General features: G+C 40.8%; 2 protein-coding genes across 13 annotated transcripts in view; both read left to right on the top strand.

The window, feature by feature from the left end:
- The first annotated feature begins 599 nt into the window (after nucleotides 1-599).
- acbd3 (acyl-Coenzyme A binding domain containing 3) lies at nucleotides 600-10,082 on the top strand. Of its 5 annotated transcripts, none has more exons than XM_034900276.1 (10): nucleotides 600-912; nucleotides 2,770-2,911; nucleotides 3,222-3,362; nucleotides 3,543-3,701; nucleotides 4,021-4,195; nucleotides 4,414-4,651; nucleotides 6,442-6,726; nucleotides 7,488-7,782; nucleotides 7,817-7,844; nucleotides 7,881-10,082. In XM_034900276.1, exons 1-8 carry the CDS (start codon nucleotides 645-647, stop codon nucleotides 7,700-7,702), a joined length of 1,623 nt encoding a protein of 540 aa, XP_034756167.1. In that variant the 5' UTR covers nucleotides 600-644; the 3' UTR covers nucleotides 7,703-7,782; nucleotides 7,817-7,844; nucleotides 7,881-10,082. The 5 variants fall into 5 exon arrangements, with proteins under 5 accessions (XP_034756167.1, XP_034756165.1, XP_034756163.1 ...); XM_034900274.1 differs by having other exon boundaries at nucleotides 6,439-6,726; nucleotides 7,488-7,754; nucleotides 7,817-7,851; nucleotides 7,916-10,082; XM_034900272.1 differs by having other exon boundaries at nucleotides 6,439-6,726.
- A 1,873-nt stretch (nucleotides 10,083-11,955) lies between these two features.
- Nucleotides 11,956-15,628, top strand: part of LOC117961524 (NHS-like protein 1) — a 98,378-nt gene continuing 94,705 nt past the window's right edge. For 5 of the 8 annotated variants that reach the window (XM_034900261.1, XM_034900257.1, XM_034900259.1 and 2 more), the window contains exon 1: nucleotides 11,963-12,512. In XM_034900261.1, the coding sequence (XP_034756152.1) occupies nucleotides 12,194-12,512 (319 nt within the window). In that variant the 5' untranslated portion in view covers nucleotides 11,963-12,193. Of the gene's footprint in view, nucleotides 12,513-15,628 lie in introns of all 8 variants that reach the window. The other 3 variants (XM_034900267.1, XM_034900266.1, XM_034900256.1) reach the window with 2 other exon arrangements.

The raw sequence follows: 15,628 nt of genomic DNA, 5'->3' as shown, positions 1-15,628 counted from the left end.
ATTAATAATATTACAAATCAATCAATTCTGACCCATATATATATTGATTGATTTGTAATATTATTAATAAAAAAGAAAACATGTTAAACAATGTCATTGGCTTCTTCAGCAGCTCTAGTTCTTATTATATAAATGCACATTCGTGCACATGCAAAGATGAATGTTAATTTTTCAGCAGTAAAAAATACCTTTAACGCCAATGAATGTGTGTATGGATGACTATTGCCGGGGGTATTAACATTTAAGTCAGTGTGCCGATATGCTACTTCATAGCTATTTTTTGTGAAGTTTTATTGTTATTCGGATATGCACCAAGTAGTAGGCACACTGTTAAAATGCCTTGCGGAATTTTCTAGTTAATAGTTACCATACTATAAGAGTTCTTTTTACTATTACTTTACATATAGTAATACAATTCCCAATAGAAAATGGCCACTTTGTTGTGTGGCTGTGTCATTTCCTGGGTAAAAGAAAGAGAATTAGACATACGGTTACTGTAAAAAAATATTTTGAACCAATTCTTAATATTTCTCCTCTCAGGTTTAAGCGTCGTCATTATTTACATCGAAGGGAAACAAATCTCGCGGAACTTCCGTTGAGTCTACACGGAAGTAGGTACGTGGCCGCTTCAGCTGACAGTCTACATGATGGCGACAGAGGTTCAGAGCGGCGACCTCGACACCGCTACTTCAAGCCGGCTCGAAGTTTCTATCGATGGCCTCACCCTCAGTCCTGACCCGGAGGGTGAGCAGATCCAGGTCGAAGAGCCTGACCCTAAACCCGCGGAACCCGAGACCGATACGCCGGGTGTCGCGGGAGGCGAAGATGGAGAGACAGACAAATCTGCGATAGAGAGAAAATGGGGCTTTCCTTTGCTGGAGCTGTACGGAATGGGCCTTAAATTTTTCAAAGGTATTCTACGGTTGTTATGATCTCACAGCTTGAACGTATAGATGCAGCTAATGATCGAACCGACCGTTAAATTGTGAGGAAAATCGCTTGCTGGTTAGCCGAATGCTAACATTAGCTGTCACCACCGGGACTGCTGCTGCTGTCAGCTGCAACGTTTTAGCTACACAGCTAACGAGTAGCCACACCTGCTAACAGACAAAATAAGCTCGGCACTTCCAAGCAGTCCATTTGTGTCCGTGGGGCCTGAAACATTTCATCCGGCTGTTTGCCTGGTGTTGTCTATCTTTTCTGTAACGTTACCCTTTTTTTGGCTTTTCCGGAAGAATAACCTGGCTTGTCATGCGACTGCTTAATCAGCTAGCTAATGAAGCTAAGAGTTGTAATGTAAGAAGCTATCCATCTTAACTGAACGGTGGCTCATAGTGAGTTGTTTGGGAGGTTTAAACACGCCCTGCCCTGCCACTGATGCGTCTGTAGGGAGCCAGTATAACAGTTGCACTTAGACATATCTTTATCTGGTGAATTGGACGGGTTTTTGCTGTGCTGAAGGAGTTGGTTAGTCCTGTGGATACAATCGATCCATAGTCTAAGCTTGACGTCTTTAAAACCAGTTTGCAGAGCTGCTTGAAACCACGTTTTCGGCACTTAGCTAATGGATGCATGACCACTGGTCTGTTTTACAGCTCAACTGCCTCCTCGTATCCGTATAGAACTCTCTGCTGCTAATCCAACAGGATATCCAATACATCCTGCAACGCGATTACTTGTATTTGTATTTTCCATGCATACAAACTGGAAAGCTATTTTACCTGGACAGTCTGTGTTAATAGCATCACAGTTAAGACACAATTGGCATTAGTGTCATCTCTTAAAATTGCATATTTTACGCTAGGGCTGGGCAATATGGAAAAATCAAATAGCATGATATTTTTTACCAAATACCTCGATATCAATACCACAACGATATTGCCTTGCTGACTACTAGTGCTTTCACAAAATATTTACTTTACTGATTAATATTTAATCATCAGTAATGTGGATATTATGACTACATGGAAAAAGGCTCATAGAACAGCTAGAACAGTCTGGTTCAGAAAATGGCATCACTTTACTGTAATGCAACCTTTAAAACCAGAAAAGACAACACTTATGCCATATTACGATGTTACGATATCCAAAATCTAAAACAATATCTTATCTCTTATCACAATATTGATATAATATCAAAATGTTGCACAGCTTTACTTTACTCTCAAGGAATGTTGAATTGCAGTATGTAACCAGACAGCTATACTAAAACATCCATTGTTAGTTTTAAGATCAAGGCTTTATTTGAGGTCATTAAGTAATATTTGTCAAGAATAAGGAAGTCAAAACAGTGCAGTGTATTAAAGTGTATCAGCCATTTATATAAAACTTGTTAGCCTTAGAAGAAATTATTAATAAACAAATATATATATAAATAAACTTTCCTGTCCTCCGTGGCTCCCCTGTAGTAAATTGTTACTTTGCAAACACCCTAATTACTTTTGTACTGTTTTTATTGGAGCAGAGCACTTGTGATGACTGTGCAAACCGGTTTGGTGTAATAGTAATCTGTGCTTTGCATTTTTAGTCATGTATTTTTAGTCAGTTAGGGTTAGGTCTAGTTGTATACATAAATCTGATCCTTGCCTCACCTCGGATTACATACTTTCACTGTGATTAATGTCATTTTGCCGGAAGGATGTTATTAAGTGTGTGTGTTGTTGCTACTTCCATGTTAAACTAAGACACACATGAGTATTGTAGTTCTCACAAGCACTTTTAACTGACGAACATAAAAAACAATAACTGCAAACTCATTGCTGCTCTCAGAAAAAGATGGAAAGGCCTTCCACCCAACGTATGAGGAGAAGCTCCGACTGGTGGCTCTGCACAAACAGGTGTTACTGGGCCCTTATAATCCTGATGCTTCACCGGAGGTCGGCTTCTTTGATGTCCTCGGCAACGACCGCAGGTAATCACATCTGTATGTGTGTGCCAGCGGGTGTGACTTTCAAAATATGCTGTGTATTCCAGCAATTTGGAGTGTAAATATAGTGGATTAAACACGTGCTGTGCTTGTCATTCCGTTGTATTGTAATGTATGAAAACTTTTAATGTAAGACAACCGGCTTCACTGACACACACGCATGCGTATTTCAAATCTACTGAGGGTTCACTAATTGCACAAATTTCATGTTTGCAAACAATGTTTGTTACAAATGCTGCCTTTTTTTTTTGTACGTAAAATAATCATCTTACCTTCTTTCTTGCTCTGTGTGCAGAAAAGAGTGGGCTTCCCTGGGCAACCTGGAGAAAGAGGATGCAATGGTGGAGTTTGTCAAGCTGCTGAACAAGTGCTGTAACCTCTTCGCTCCCTACGTCACCTCACACAAGATCGAAAGGGAGGAGCAGGAGAGGAAAAGGTAAGTTCCGTTCCCCTGAGGGACATCCCATTGCCACAGTGGCTAAATAAAGACTCCTACATTCAAAGTGTAAAGCACCCGGGGCATTAGTGGACATTTAAGGACTTAGGGTGTTTTTTTTGGTGTGAATTTGACAGTTTGCACAATTACAATAAACTACATTACTTTGGTCCTTCCCAGGAAAGAAGAAGAGGAGCGACAGCGGCTGGAGGAGGAGGAGAGGGAGCGACAAAGGCAGGAGGAGGAGAGACGAAGGCTCGAGGAGGAGGAAAGGCTGTTGCGAGAGGAAGAGGAAAGGAGACAGGCAGAGGAGGAAAGGCTACGGGTTGAGCAGCAGAAGTATGTGTGTTTATATCACGGTGTGTTTGCATTAATGTGCTTGCGACACCTTCAGTTTGACTTCAGCATGACTTCTACATGATCACAGCATTTCCCTGACCTTGATAGCTTACAGGGGTGTTCTCTTTTTAGTTCTGGAGCTGTGACTCATTGTTAGTCAGTGCACTTTAGCTGTTCATCAGAGGACGAGCTCCTCACTCACTACCGCTCTTGTTTCTATGTTAAAACTCTCCAACTTTCCACTTTCCCGCCAGTGTCTCCTCTCCGTTTCCAGAATCTTCTTCCTCACCAACTCCGCCTCCGTGTTTTTATTTCCCAGGCAACAGATAATGGCGGCATTGAATGCGCAGACAGCAGTGCAGTTCCAACAGTATGCTGCTCAGCAATACCCCAACAGCCCAGAGCAACAGCTGGGCCTCATCCGCCAGCTCCAGGAGCAGCACTATCAGCAGTACATGCAGCAGCTCTACCAGGTCCAGCTGGCCCAGCAACAGGTACTATATAATCACTAACTGAAGGATGGACCTTCGTTGATTAATTGGAAGCTTAGGTATTGGCACATCTTCTCTTAAAGATGAACAGTAAATTGATAAATTATCATGGGCCAAGTCTAAATGTCTGTAAAAGTACTAAATCAAACATTACATTCTTGGTTTTGGCCCCTAGTTTGAGTTTTAATGTCTGGACTCAGTGTTGTGTTCCTTTGGTCCAGGCGGCCTTACAGAAGCAGGCTGATTCGAGGGTGCAGGGTACCCTTGAATCTAGCGGCTTCAACAGTGGTGAACCCATCCCCGCCTCAGCAGCAGGACCTTTGTGTGCAGCTTTACCACCTGCTGGTGAGGAAACCCCAACAGTCAATGGAGGCCAGTCGGACTCGTACTCGGAGAGCATGGACCGGGAGCCCGAGCCTGAGCCGGCAGAGGAGGTCTCGGAGAACGGGCCTTTATTAGGTTGGTGGGCAGTAAAAGTTTCTCATTTAAAATCCATAAACCACTGGAGTTGACTTCATGCAGAAATAATCTACATTTTCCTTTCTGTGTGGCTATTGGCTACAGGGCAGAGGGGGGAAAGCTCTCTGTCAAACAGACAAAGCTTTAGACCAATCTTGAAACCTGATCATCTGCAGGAAGGAGGTTTAACAAACTCTGAGTCTAACCCTGAACTCGCCCTGCCCTGCTTGATTCACCCTGAGATAGGAAACTCTGAGTTTTCGGTTCCAGAACAGCTCATTAGAGTTGGGTCAATCAACCCTGAGTAGGTTCACTCAGGGTTAAGCGTGTGCACCACCACAATAAAAAGGCAGCATGAATGAGCCATGATACTACGATTCACCGTGGTAACAACCACAAACAAACTGGTCGGCAGAAATACTCATGCGCACATAAAGCGAGTTTGAACATGTATTTAGTTTTTAAAAAAGCAACACAACTGCTGTAAAGTAGCAGGAGTTTGTGTGGGAGAAAATAGCTGCTAGAGGAAATGCGTAAGTTCCAATATAGTGGATCAATATCATATTTAATCATAAGTACAAGATTACATTTAGGTGCAAATTCTGTGAGCTAAAAAAGTCTTAGCCCTACTAATCTCATTCTGAGGCTGCAGCACCATCATCAACAGAATTATAAGTCATAATCTTTTATTTCAAAGTGTTTTACACATACATTTTTAATGGATCCTACAGGTTTGTGCCCAGGAAACTCTACAAAACAATCAAAATCAATGTTGTAAAGAAGACAAATAGTAATGCGACACAAATAATCGGCTGGGATGTAGAGCATGTCCACGATGGCGGACGTTAGTGATATGAGGACGGATAAGTTTATGTAGGCTACATAACTGACAGATTGCCTGCGAAGTAATACAGCTTCTTTATCGCCAGGATTATCAACACAACGAAATACCAATTCGAAACAGAGACGTTTTATAGTCTGCCTAACATGGTTAATAAACCACCAGTTTTTTTAAATTTTTTTATTTTTATTCAAACAGACGACAAACTGCACTAAAAACGCCTGATACAGTCTTAATGAATGAGGAAATGAAAGAGTGCTGTGTCAGAGGGAGGACACTGAGAGGAGAAAACCTGCTCCTGACTAGGTTAGGTTCAGACTCAGTTACCATAGTAACTGACTCTGGGGTTAAGTTGCCTCTCTTTCTGAAACAAGCTGGAGTTACCCCTCTCTCTCAGGTGTGATTAACCTCTCTTTCTGAAACAGAACCCAGAGTTCCCCTCATGACAAGGTTAACTCACTCTGAGTTTTCACTAAACCTGCTTTCTGAAACAGACCCCTGATGAGTCCCTGTTAATGTGACTTGGGGGACAGGGAGGGGAAGAGCTGGAACAAGGGGAACATAATAGTCTGCTGGTTTAGGTATCCTTCAACCACACATTCTGCTTACAGAAGAGTAAGCACTCACACCAGTAATGGACAAAGCCTTGGTCTGATTCCAAAACCAATACATCCTGAGCTAAAGCTATCCACTGTGGCTGGCTGCCCACTGCCAAAACTGTTTTGAGCAAAGATGGATGGCCTACTATGCAACTCTTTGACAGTGGTTGTATGTAGTCTACCCATGCTTTCTCTCTGACACACACACACACACAGGTGGCCTGTTAGGGGAGCTGGTTTGGCATTCAGCCTGTGTATGCTGGGAAAATATATACATATATTCTTTCCGTTGGAATTAGAAGATTTTTTCAAAAGATTGTGAGAAGTCTCTTTTGCTTTAATCCCAGCAGACTCTCCACCAGTCATAGCTGCTCCTTCCATGTGGACACGGCCACAGATCAAGGACTTCAAGGAGAAAATCCGGCAGGACGCAGACAGTGTGATCACAGTGGGGCGTGGTGAGGTGGTGACGGTGCGGGTTCCCACCCACGAGGAGGGCTCTTACCTGTTCTGGGAGTTTGCCACAGACTATTATGACATCGGCTTCGGGGTCTTCTTCGAATGGACAGATGCTGCCTCCGCTTCGGTCAGCGTGCACGTGTCGGAGTCCAGTGATGAGGACGAGGAAGATGAAGGTGAGGTGTGGGTGGGAAGGCTGTGTGAATAATCCTGCAGTGTTTCTGACTTCCGGTGGTGGTTGTTTACTTACAATGATGTGTGTGGTTGTAGGCTCTTATATTATAATGTGTTTGTAATTATTTAAACTAAGAATTGGAAATGGAACTTTGCTCTTCCCTTAGTTTCACAGTTTGCCTTTTGGATATGAAATGGTACAGACGGGTCAGTTGGGAAGCAGCTGCTTTGAATAGGAATGTTTTATCAGTTTGTTTCTGTTGCTTCCCTCATCAGCCAATTGAGAAATGAATAACTATTTTTTCAGATATTATTATATTCTTATCTAAGTTCAGAACTTGCCCACGCCATAGTTAAACATCTCATAGTTTTCCTACGGTTAGAAGAAGTCCTGCTTTAGTTCTTTGGTGAAACCCAGGGCAGTGGTGTGTTTAGAAATAAATTGTGGCAAAATATGTTAAGATAAAAGGCAATATTGTTCAGTGGAATAATTAAGTTTTAGTTAGTTAAAGTATCTGTACAAATTAGCGTTTGGCAGATATGCCAGTCCTTCTAAACTTCAAATCTGCCGGAGTAGCAGTTGTGTATTTATGTTAAGTGTCATAACATTGTGTTTTGCACAAGAGAGAGTGCCACATTTGGTCATAAACCTGTGTGTGTGTGTGTGTGTGTGTGTGTGTGTGTTCGGGATAAAGATGAGAATGCATTGGCACATTCCTCCTGCGTTCTATCGCATCTTGATACATTGTTGTTTTGTCCTCAGGTGAGCCTCCCAGTGAGGAGGAGAAGGCGAAGAAGGAGGCAGGGAAGCCTCAGGTGGATGAGATTGTGCCGGTGTACCGGCGGGACTGTCACGAGGAGGTATACGCCGGCAGCCACCAGTACCCCGGCCGCGGAGTCTACCTGCTCAAGTTTGACAACTCCTATTCACTCTGGCGCTCCAAGAGTGTTTATTACAGAGTCTACTACACCAGATAAGCCTGAATACAGACACAGGGGAGCCAAGGAGTGTATGTATGTATGTATGTATGTATGTATGTATGTATGTATGTATGTATGTATGTTTTTGCGTGCGTGTTTGTGTGTAGGGAGGTAGGTGGAGATTTGTGCGATCGCAGACTGTGTGTCTGTGTGTGTCTGTCTGTGTGTGTGTGTGTGTGTGTGTGTGTGTGTGTGTGTGTGTGTGTGAGAGAGAAAGAGATAGTGATCCCAGATCTGGACAAAACCACCAGAGGGTGACAAAGAGACACATCTGGAGCCCTTGTTTGGAGACTGGACTAATATGTATGGATGGTATGTGTATGTGTCTCCCAAGATGCACCCATGCTAGAGCCTGTCATCAAGCCCCTAGAAGAGGAGTGTGTATTCCTGTTGTATATTCACCACCTGTCCTCGCTGTGCTCACATAGACCAAGCTGTAGGACTTTGCTCTCATATTGTATTTGACCACTTTTCACCCTGGGCTCCTCTTCTGTCACCACCCCAGCCCAACACTGTCCAACGTGGCCTTGTGGCTGCTTCTGCCCTAAGTGACGCTTTCGTAACCGTGAACGGGAACCCGGCAAGTCCAGACTCTGTGAGCCAACGTTTCCTGTTTGGTGGTAACAGTGGTTGGTAATCCCACAAGAACACAGACAATGTTTAAAATCTAATTATATTGCAAATGTACTTCATAACACTATGCCTCTGTTCCACAGATAGCTTCTGGTCTTTGCCAAGTCTCTCACACACATTAAAAACACCACTGTACACACTTAATCATCTTTATCTTTTTTTGTTAAACAGCGGTCTGTTATTCTCTTCCCCAGCCATCATTCATATAAGAAGATCTGAGAGGGTGTTTAGTGAAAGCAGTGCTCTTTTTGGCTTATTTCCCACATAAAACCCGCCTGACTTTCACCTTTATTTCTTTATATAATCTGATTGACACATTGAGTGCACCATGAGTAGTTTTTTTTGTCTACTGGGTTGGCAAACATAAAGGACTGGCAAGTCATTCCATTGTTAAGTGTAAACTCCAAATAGTCATGAGTGTTAAAGGAGGAATTATAACATAACACGAACATGGAAAAGTGTGGCTTTATAAACTTAAGCGTCTCTGTGTGATACACAGCAACAAGTTTAAAAACAAATGACTAAATAAATAATTGTTCTCCCTTTCTCTAACAAACATTTTATTGGCGTGTCTGTTTCCACATGACTGATTACATAAATCATCCACTGTCCTTTGCTTATCAATTCTTCATGATAGAGTCAAGAAAAAAAAAGGAGCTGGTATTATGACTGATGTTATATTAATATTGCCTGGGATGTTTTTTTCTTTTATCATTCTGTGTGTTTGGAGATGCTGTACTCAGTTCTGACACACACGTACACAATATAAATCCATGTATTGGAGGTCATAACACACTGTTACATCTCTGCAACACTCAAAAATCAAAATACATTACACACAGTACAGTGTTGCTGTTGTTTTTCTTCCTGGTATGAATTTACTAAAATTGTCATCTCAAATAAGGTGTTGTGATTAAACTGAGATGATGTAGACTTATTTTTGTGTCTTTGGTGATGTGGTTGCTTACTAACTCCGTTGTGACATCTAAGTTTATTCAATTTAAATTCATTTGTTTTCATACTTTCGATTTATTCTGTTCTTTAGTTTAACATTACATATGCTTGCTTTGTGTACCTACCACCTAGGTGCACTTTAAGCAGCGTGTGCAATGTGTTTAGTAGGCTTCACGGATACTTGGTTTCACTTTATCACTTGTTGATATGTATTTGTACATTTTTGTGTGTATGCAACCAAACTTTAAAGACACAGGTGGAATAACTTGCAAGTTGAGTAATATGAATAATATGCCCAATGTACTTGCTGAGTGTTAGTTTATTATATTTAATTAGAGGCCACTCCTGCCTCCTATCCATTCATTGATTTATGTAACAAAATGTCACTATGTCTTAACCAAGCCATGAAGTTTAAGAAAGTTCCTGTATGTTCTGATGTGTGATGTCTTAAGTTTCATATTGATCATCAAAGGGTTTGAGTTGACTTGTTTAAGCCTTGTATGTAAATAATTCTATAAATGAGTTTATGTATGGGTTTTTAAATGTGGAAAAAGGCTATGGTTTTGAGAATCAATGCACTGTAAAATATGGTGAATGAGATATATGTATACATTTTACCCCCAATCATCCAAAACAATTGTAGGAAGTAAACGACTGTAAGACTATTGACATGACAGACAGAACAGCTCATCTTTTTGTATTGTTTTGATTTGTTTGAATCTCTTATGAGTTGCAAGATCTTTTTTGGGCATATATTTAATCCTGATTAAACTTATGTTCCTCTCTAGAATTGGGAAGTTTACTTTTCTACTTTCATAATTTTAATTTTCTATGATGTTGCCTTAATACCTTTAAAACCTTTCAGTCATTTACTGCCTAGCTCCCAGCAGATATTTTGGCATGTCATAACTGGAAATAAAACACAGGTGTAATCAATAACAGTAATTAAGGCTGAATTTTTATTAGATCCACCTGTGGTTTCCCTGATGTGCCGGCTACTGTGAAAAAATGTTTACTTGTCCCCTTATCAACAAGCTACTAAGTGAAAGACCACTTTTAGCCTAACAAGATTACATTTAAACAGAATGAGACAATGTTAGGAATGTGAGGACACTGAAAATGGCCTTGGAACCAAAATAGAGTACTGGCTAGTTCCTTTTTCAACTGGTGGTGAATGTGTCATCCTACTGCTGCTCTCTTAACACATTTTGTGCTGAGTGAAGTAGAAATGCGGATGTTACTCACGTTTAACAGGAGAATGGGACAATCTTCCTGGCCTTCAATAAGTTCAGAAGACGTCTTTATTAGCACTGCACTCTTTATGTTGAGTAATGTTAATGTTGCCACAGTATACGTGCCAGCATGAGAATATTTAGAAAATTCACAGTTTGTTGAGTAACGAGAAAACATTGATAGAAGTACTTTTAGCCTGGATTTAATGTCACATAGAGGCACCGTTGAAGTTGCTGTGTGTCTAAAGACACCGGTGGCACAATAAAAGAGATACATTTTACCAACTGGACATTGTCAGACTTTGTCATGGCCATGAGTATACGTGTTTAAAGCTGAGCTGGGTAAAAGAGAGTTTGCTCTTTGGAATTTAAAGACCGATGGTGGGAATGCCAGGCGGTGGACTGCAGACAGGGCCTGGATAAACATTACACACACACACACGTTTAGAGTATGTGTTGTCCAGGGTTATTTCAAAAGGTATAAGCTAACATCTTTTGTTTAAAATAAAATTTGTTTTTGCCAGCTTAATTAGTAAATTTAGGTGTTTGGTAGATCATTCAATACTAAAATACTCAGTTAAAATATCAGTTCAAGAGTCACCAGATAACAATACCCACACTCCGCGGTTAGCTGAACTCACAGTTTGACAGATTGAACTCTTAACCTAGCTAGCTTGTGGTATAGCATTGTTAACTCAAACTACACTGTAACGCTAACTTTTGCCAACGCTAGGTTAGCTTATGTTGATTTAAAAAAAATAAACGTCCTTACACAAATAACAGGTAATTTAATTTTAACTTAATTATTTCTCGATTTGATTAGTTTTTATTAAAAACTCCAAAGGATAACTATTTCCAAAAAATATTGTTAGCGTTTGGTTTTGTGTATTAAGCTAGCTAGTTAGGCCTAACGTTACTCTGGAGTTATTAGCTAGCTAGGCTATTTCATGAGGAAAGACCTAGCGGCTAGCTATAGTAACGAACTTGCTCCAACTTAATCCAAACATTAGGCCTACCTTAAATTTTACTCTTTTTGGCAATATTACTTAAATCAAATGGTATACAATTGAATGAATGTAAAGGTAGTTAGGTAATAGCCTATCTTTCATCACCCAAATTATAGGAATTGCCATAAAACAAGGATAACGGAATGGTTATTAGACATAGACCGTTCATGAAACAAGGACGTTAGCCTCACACTGTGATTTCTTCTAACTTATCTATTTGTTGTTCGCCTCAGCTCACTCCCACTGGTTGCGTGTGGAGAAGACCCGGTCCGGGTTTTCCAGCCGACCGCTGTACTGACTTCGAAGGGAGGCAGGTAAAGGCTCCTCTGTATATGGCTCCGTTTCCAGTTGCTACAGGTGGTTTGGGTATTTTCCGGGTTTTTATTAGTACTTTTACCGACTTTTCCATGTTTTTTTTCTTTTCTCTTCAGCTTGCACTCTGTCTGGTTGAATTTGAATAGACATTGGGAGGCAACGTCTCCAGTGTACAACAGCACAAAGTCCCATGTTTTGAAAAACTAAAATATGGCGGGACTAAGGGATTATACTGCCTCTCAAAAAATAGCTGCCAAATGACGAAGCGTCTTGGATTTGTTTTAAAGCTGTGAGGTTTTTGCGCGAACAGTTTTCGGTCCCGCTGGAGTTATTGGTATGAAATAATTATGCCCTTTCATCAGAGGAGCGTTGAGCCGCGGCGTGTTTGTAGGCTATCGGCGAGGGATGCCTGGATACCAAAGGAAGAAACAAAGAAACGCAAATTGCGAAAACCCGTGTTGTTCTCGTCATTGGATGAGGTTGGCTGTCATACATTGACCAACATAATTCACCAACTTTCCGACCTTTCTCGACATGCCAGCGACATCTTCCTGGGCATCGAGATGGAGGCAGGGATGGTGTTCAAGAGATCCTGCAGGATTCAGGGGCGGCTGCAAAGGCTGCAGGGTGAAGTCTGCAAGTTTGATCCCAAGAAAATCAAAATCCGTAAGTTTGCAGTGCTGGACTTGTTGATAACTGTTAGTGTGCATTGTGAGAGCTAGGGTAACGTGTCTTGAATATCCTGACCCAATGGCAGTACGTTACTGTAGTAAAATAGTGACTATACATCACTAGAATCTTCTAGTTAGGACCCATATGTATATAATGAATATATGGCACAAGGATACCTCTGTACCATGAATTCTCTCTACAGATGGATATTGATTAATTCCAGACAGAAATAGATCAAATATAAAAAATACGTTTCCATTTGAGATGTCTGACTTTGAATCTGGAGTTGTTTGTCTTTTCTTTTTTTTTTTTTACTTTTGCTGCTTTGTCATAATGACATAATCATTTGTGTGAAGAGATGCTGTTCAGGTCCAAGGTGACTGTTACATTTCCATTGAAAGAACCAGGGAGGAGTGACTGGTGACACATGGCTGTATGTGTCATGATTCAAACTTATGTTAATAGGGGTGTCGAGTCCCGTCAGAAATGATGGATTTACTCTCAACGGACTCACCATCTGTGTTCAGGTCTTCAAAGGACACCAAGATCACAGAAGGCCTTACAGCCCTTTTCCCCATTTCTTCCTCCTCTTTTATGCATGAAAACATAGTTGGTCAACTCTAAGATGAATAGAAAATCAATTCCCTTTTGCTGCAGCCTGTTCACATTAGCAATTTGTGATTTGTTTTGCTGCTCTTGTAAAGCTACCTGTAGTCTCACCCACAGTGGTTATATAGTAACTCAGACCATGGTGCTAGCTACGTAAAGATTACGAGATAGGCCTGCCCTTTTGTTTGCTCTGATACAGACCTGTAGTAGGGCCTTTGAGTGAGTAAATATCTGCTACTTTATTCCACTGCTTCCAATTTAATGGGTTGTTATGTGGTTCTGTTGATTAAACATAGTAGTTAAGGGATTGTGTTTCCCATTTACTCCCTGCATGGCTTCTTTGTTGATCTAATTTGACTCTGAAATATGTTGCAAAGTCAGATTCAAAAGAAAAGACTAACCCAAATTCCTCTGAACATTGGTGACAGAGAAGGATTTAAGTTCTGAGTCAGATTCAGTCCTAGTTTTTTTATTTTTTTACTCCTCCTATCTATTCACCCAGCCTTTGGTCTCTCTCTCTCTCTCTCTCTCTCTCTCTCTCTCTCTCTCTCTCTCTCTCTCTCTCTCTCTCTCTCTCTCTCACACACTTATTCAAAAACTGGTTGCAGGGAAATGATAAATTGAGCAGACAGTTCCCAGATGCATATGTATCTGATGCATGATGACCAATGGATTGCATATACACACACACAAGCACACACACACACAAGCACACACAGAAGCTGATACTTCATCAAGCTGTGTTCAGTGGTTGACTGCCTTCTACGTGACAGCTTCCAGTAATTTAACTAATCCCCTGTGTTATTGCATGACTGGACTGTTTCTATTATCTACACCTGTTGAAGTGTTGATGCTGACCTAGGTGGGACTGGGAGTTCCTTTTTAAAACTTTGGAGGTGTAGGCTAGCAGCTGATGACAAGGTGTGAGAGAGTAGACTGGAATGTAGTGTGTTACTTAGCAATCTGTAGTTGCCAGCTCCTACATAGCCCCAAGGCCAGCGCTGGGTGTACATAAGCAGTGGCTTCAGATTCATTACAACAAAAGCATGTATGCTTGACTCTCAAGTTTTTCCACATAAGCACACCTGTCTTTAAAAATAGCCCTTGAAGCACATTAACCCAGGATTTGAATGCATCATAACACAGAACAGCTGGTAGAGTTTTTTTGAATGGGTGTATTAATGAATGTTAATTTCTAATGTCAAAACAAAGCATCCATGTAATAGTGTTTTGCAGCCTCCTCTTATACACACACACACCTCAGTGTTTTTTGTATGGAATGTGTAGTAAAGGTTTTAACCTCAAATTAGATGAGACCACATGACATATCACCTTTACAGTCTTTGACCAGGCCTTAAGGAATGTATTAGATAATAATCATAATCTTATAGTTTGCATGAAAACATTTAACTGTGACCGGTCACTCCTTTTTGACTTTAACTACTGTGGGTTAGAATTTCTACTCTGACCTCAGGTCTGAGATAGATCAAATTACTGGTGAGGGGCCCCTATATGCTGGGGGACTGACATTGAGGAAAGGAAGTAGTGAGCGTGTGAGTGTGTACTGATTCGTCTTTCTGTTTGTCTGCCTGATGCAGTCATAGTAATCATCTGGCAGTTTAAACGGGGACATGATGGCAAATGGGATCTTCCTCTCTCTGTGTATTTTGACTGTCTCATGCCACTGTTAATCCAATTGTGCTGAAGTCCAGGGCAGCAGGTCGGAGGTCATTCTCTCCAATTCAAGAGTTTAAATAAAGTCTAGTTTAGCTGATTTGGGTTTCTGCTGCAGGCCAACAACAAGGGTTAGCTCAGCTATGGCTGACTAATACAATATCCTGAGTAGTTTATGACACGATTTGATTCCTTTTTTCTTTTTTACATTTATATTTTTTAAAGCACAAGTTGCTATGCCATTTTTAGACTAGACTTTTATACAATATAATATCTGACTTTTGTTTGCAATGTACCACACTACATTCTCAAATTTAAAACTTTTATTAACAAACTTATACCTTCAATCAATTGGAAACTTACGCAAAATAACCTGCCATCTAATTTCTCTTTTGTAACTGGAGTCTTCTTCACAGAAGATGACATTCAGTTCCCAACAAAATAAAAACAATAAAACAGCCATGTCCATAGTCTTCTCTGAACACTGAGGCAACATAGCAGAGCTTGCAAATGTTGTCACCATAACTCACTGGAAATCCAAAATACTTTCACACCGGCAACTTCAAAGGAAGGGGGGTTCAAGTTCTGTTGAGGGGTCTCCTGCATCTACAGTCCATGCTGTGTTCACTCGGAAGGAATCACTTCACATGGGGAGGTACTTTCAATGACATTTTGAATACGTTAAGAGGCTAAAAACACTGATTGTTTTTGTTTTTCTCTCTACTGACAGCCCTCCAAATTTACAAACAGAGCTTCGTGTTGGAATAGACAGGAATTCTCCTTAAATTTCATATGGAAAAGACCTAAATCTAATTTGAAAAAAATCA

The sequence above is a fragment of the Etheostoma cragini genome, chromosome 18 (assembly GCF_013103735.1).
Source record: "Etheostoma cragini isolate CJK2018 chromosome 18, CSU_Ecrag_1.0, whole genome shotgun sequence".
Lineage (NCBI taxonomy): Eukaryota > Metazoa > Chordata > Actinopteri > Perciformes > Percidae > Etheostoma > Etheostoma cragini.
This window is presented reverse-complemented; position numbering and strand designations above follow the sequence as displayed.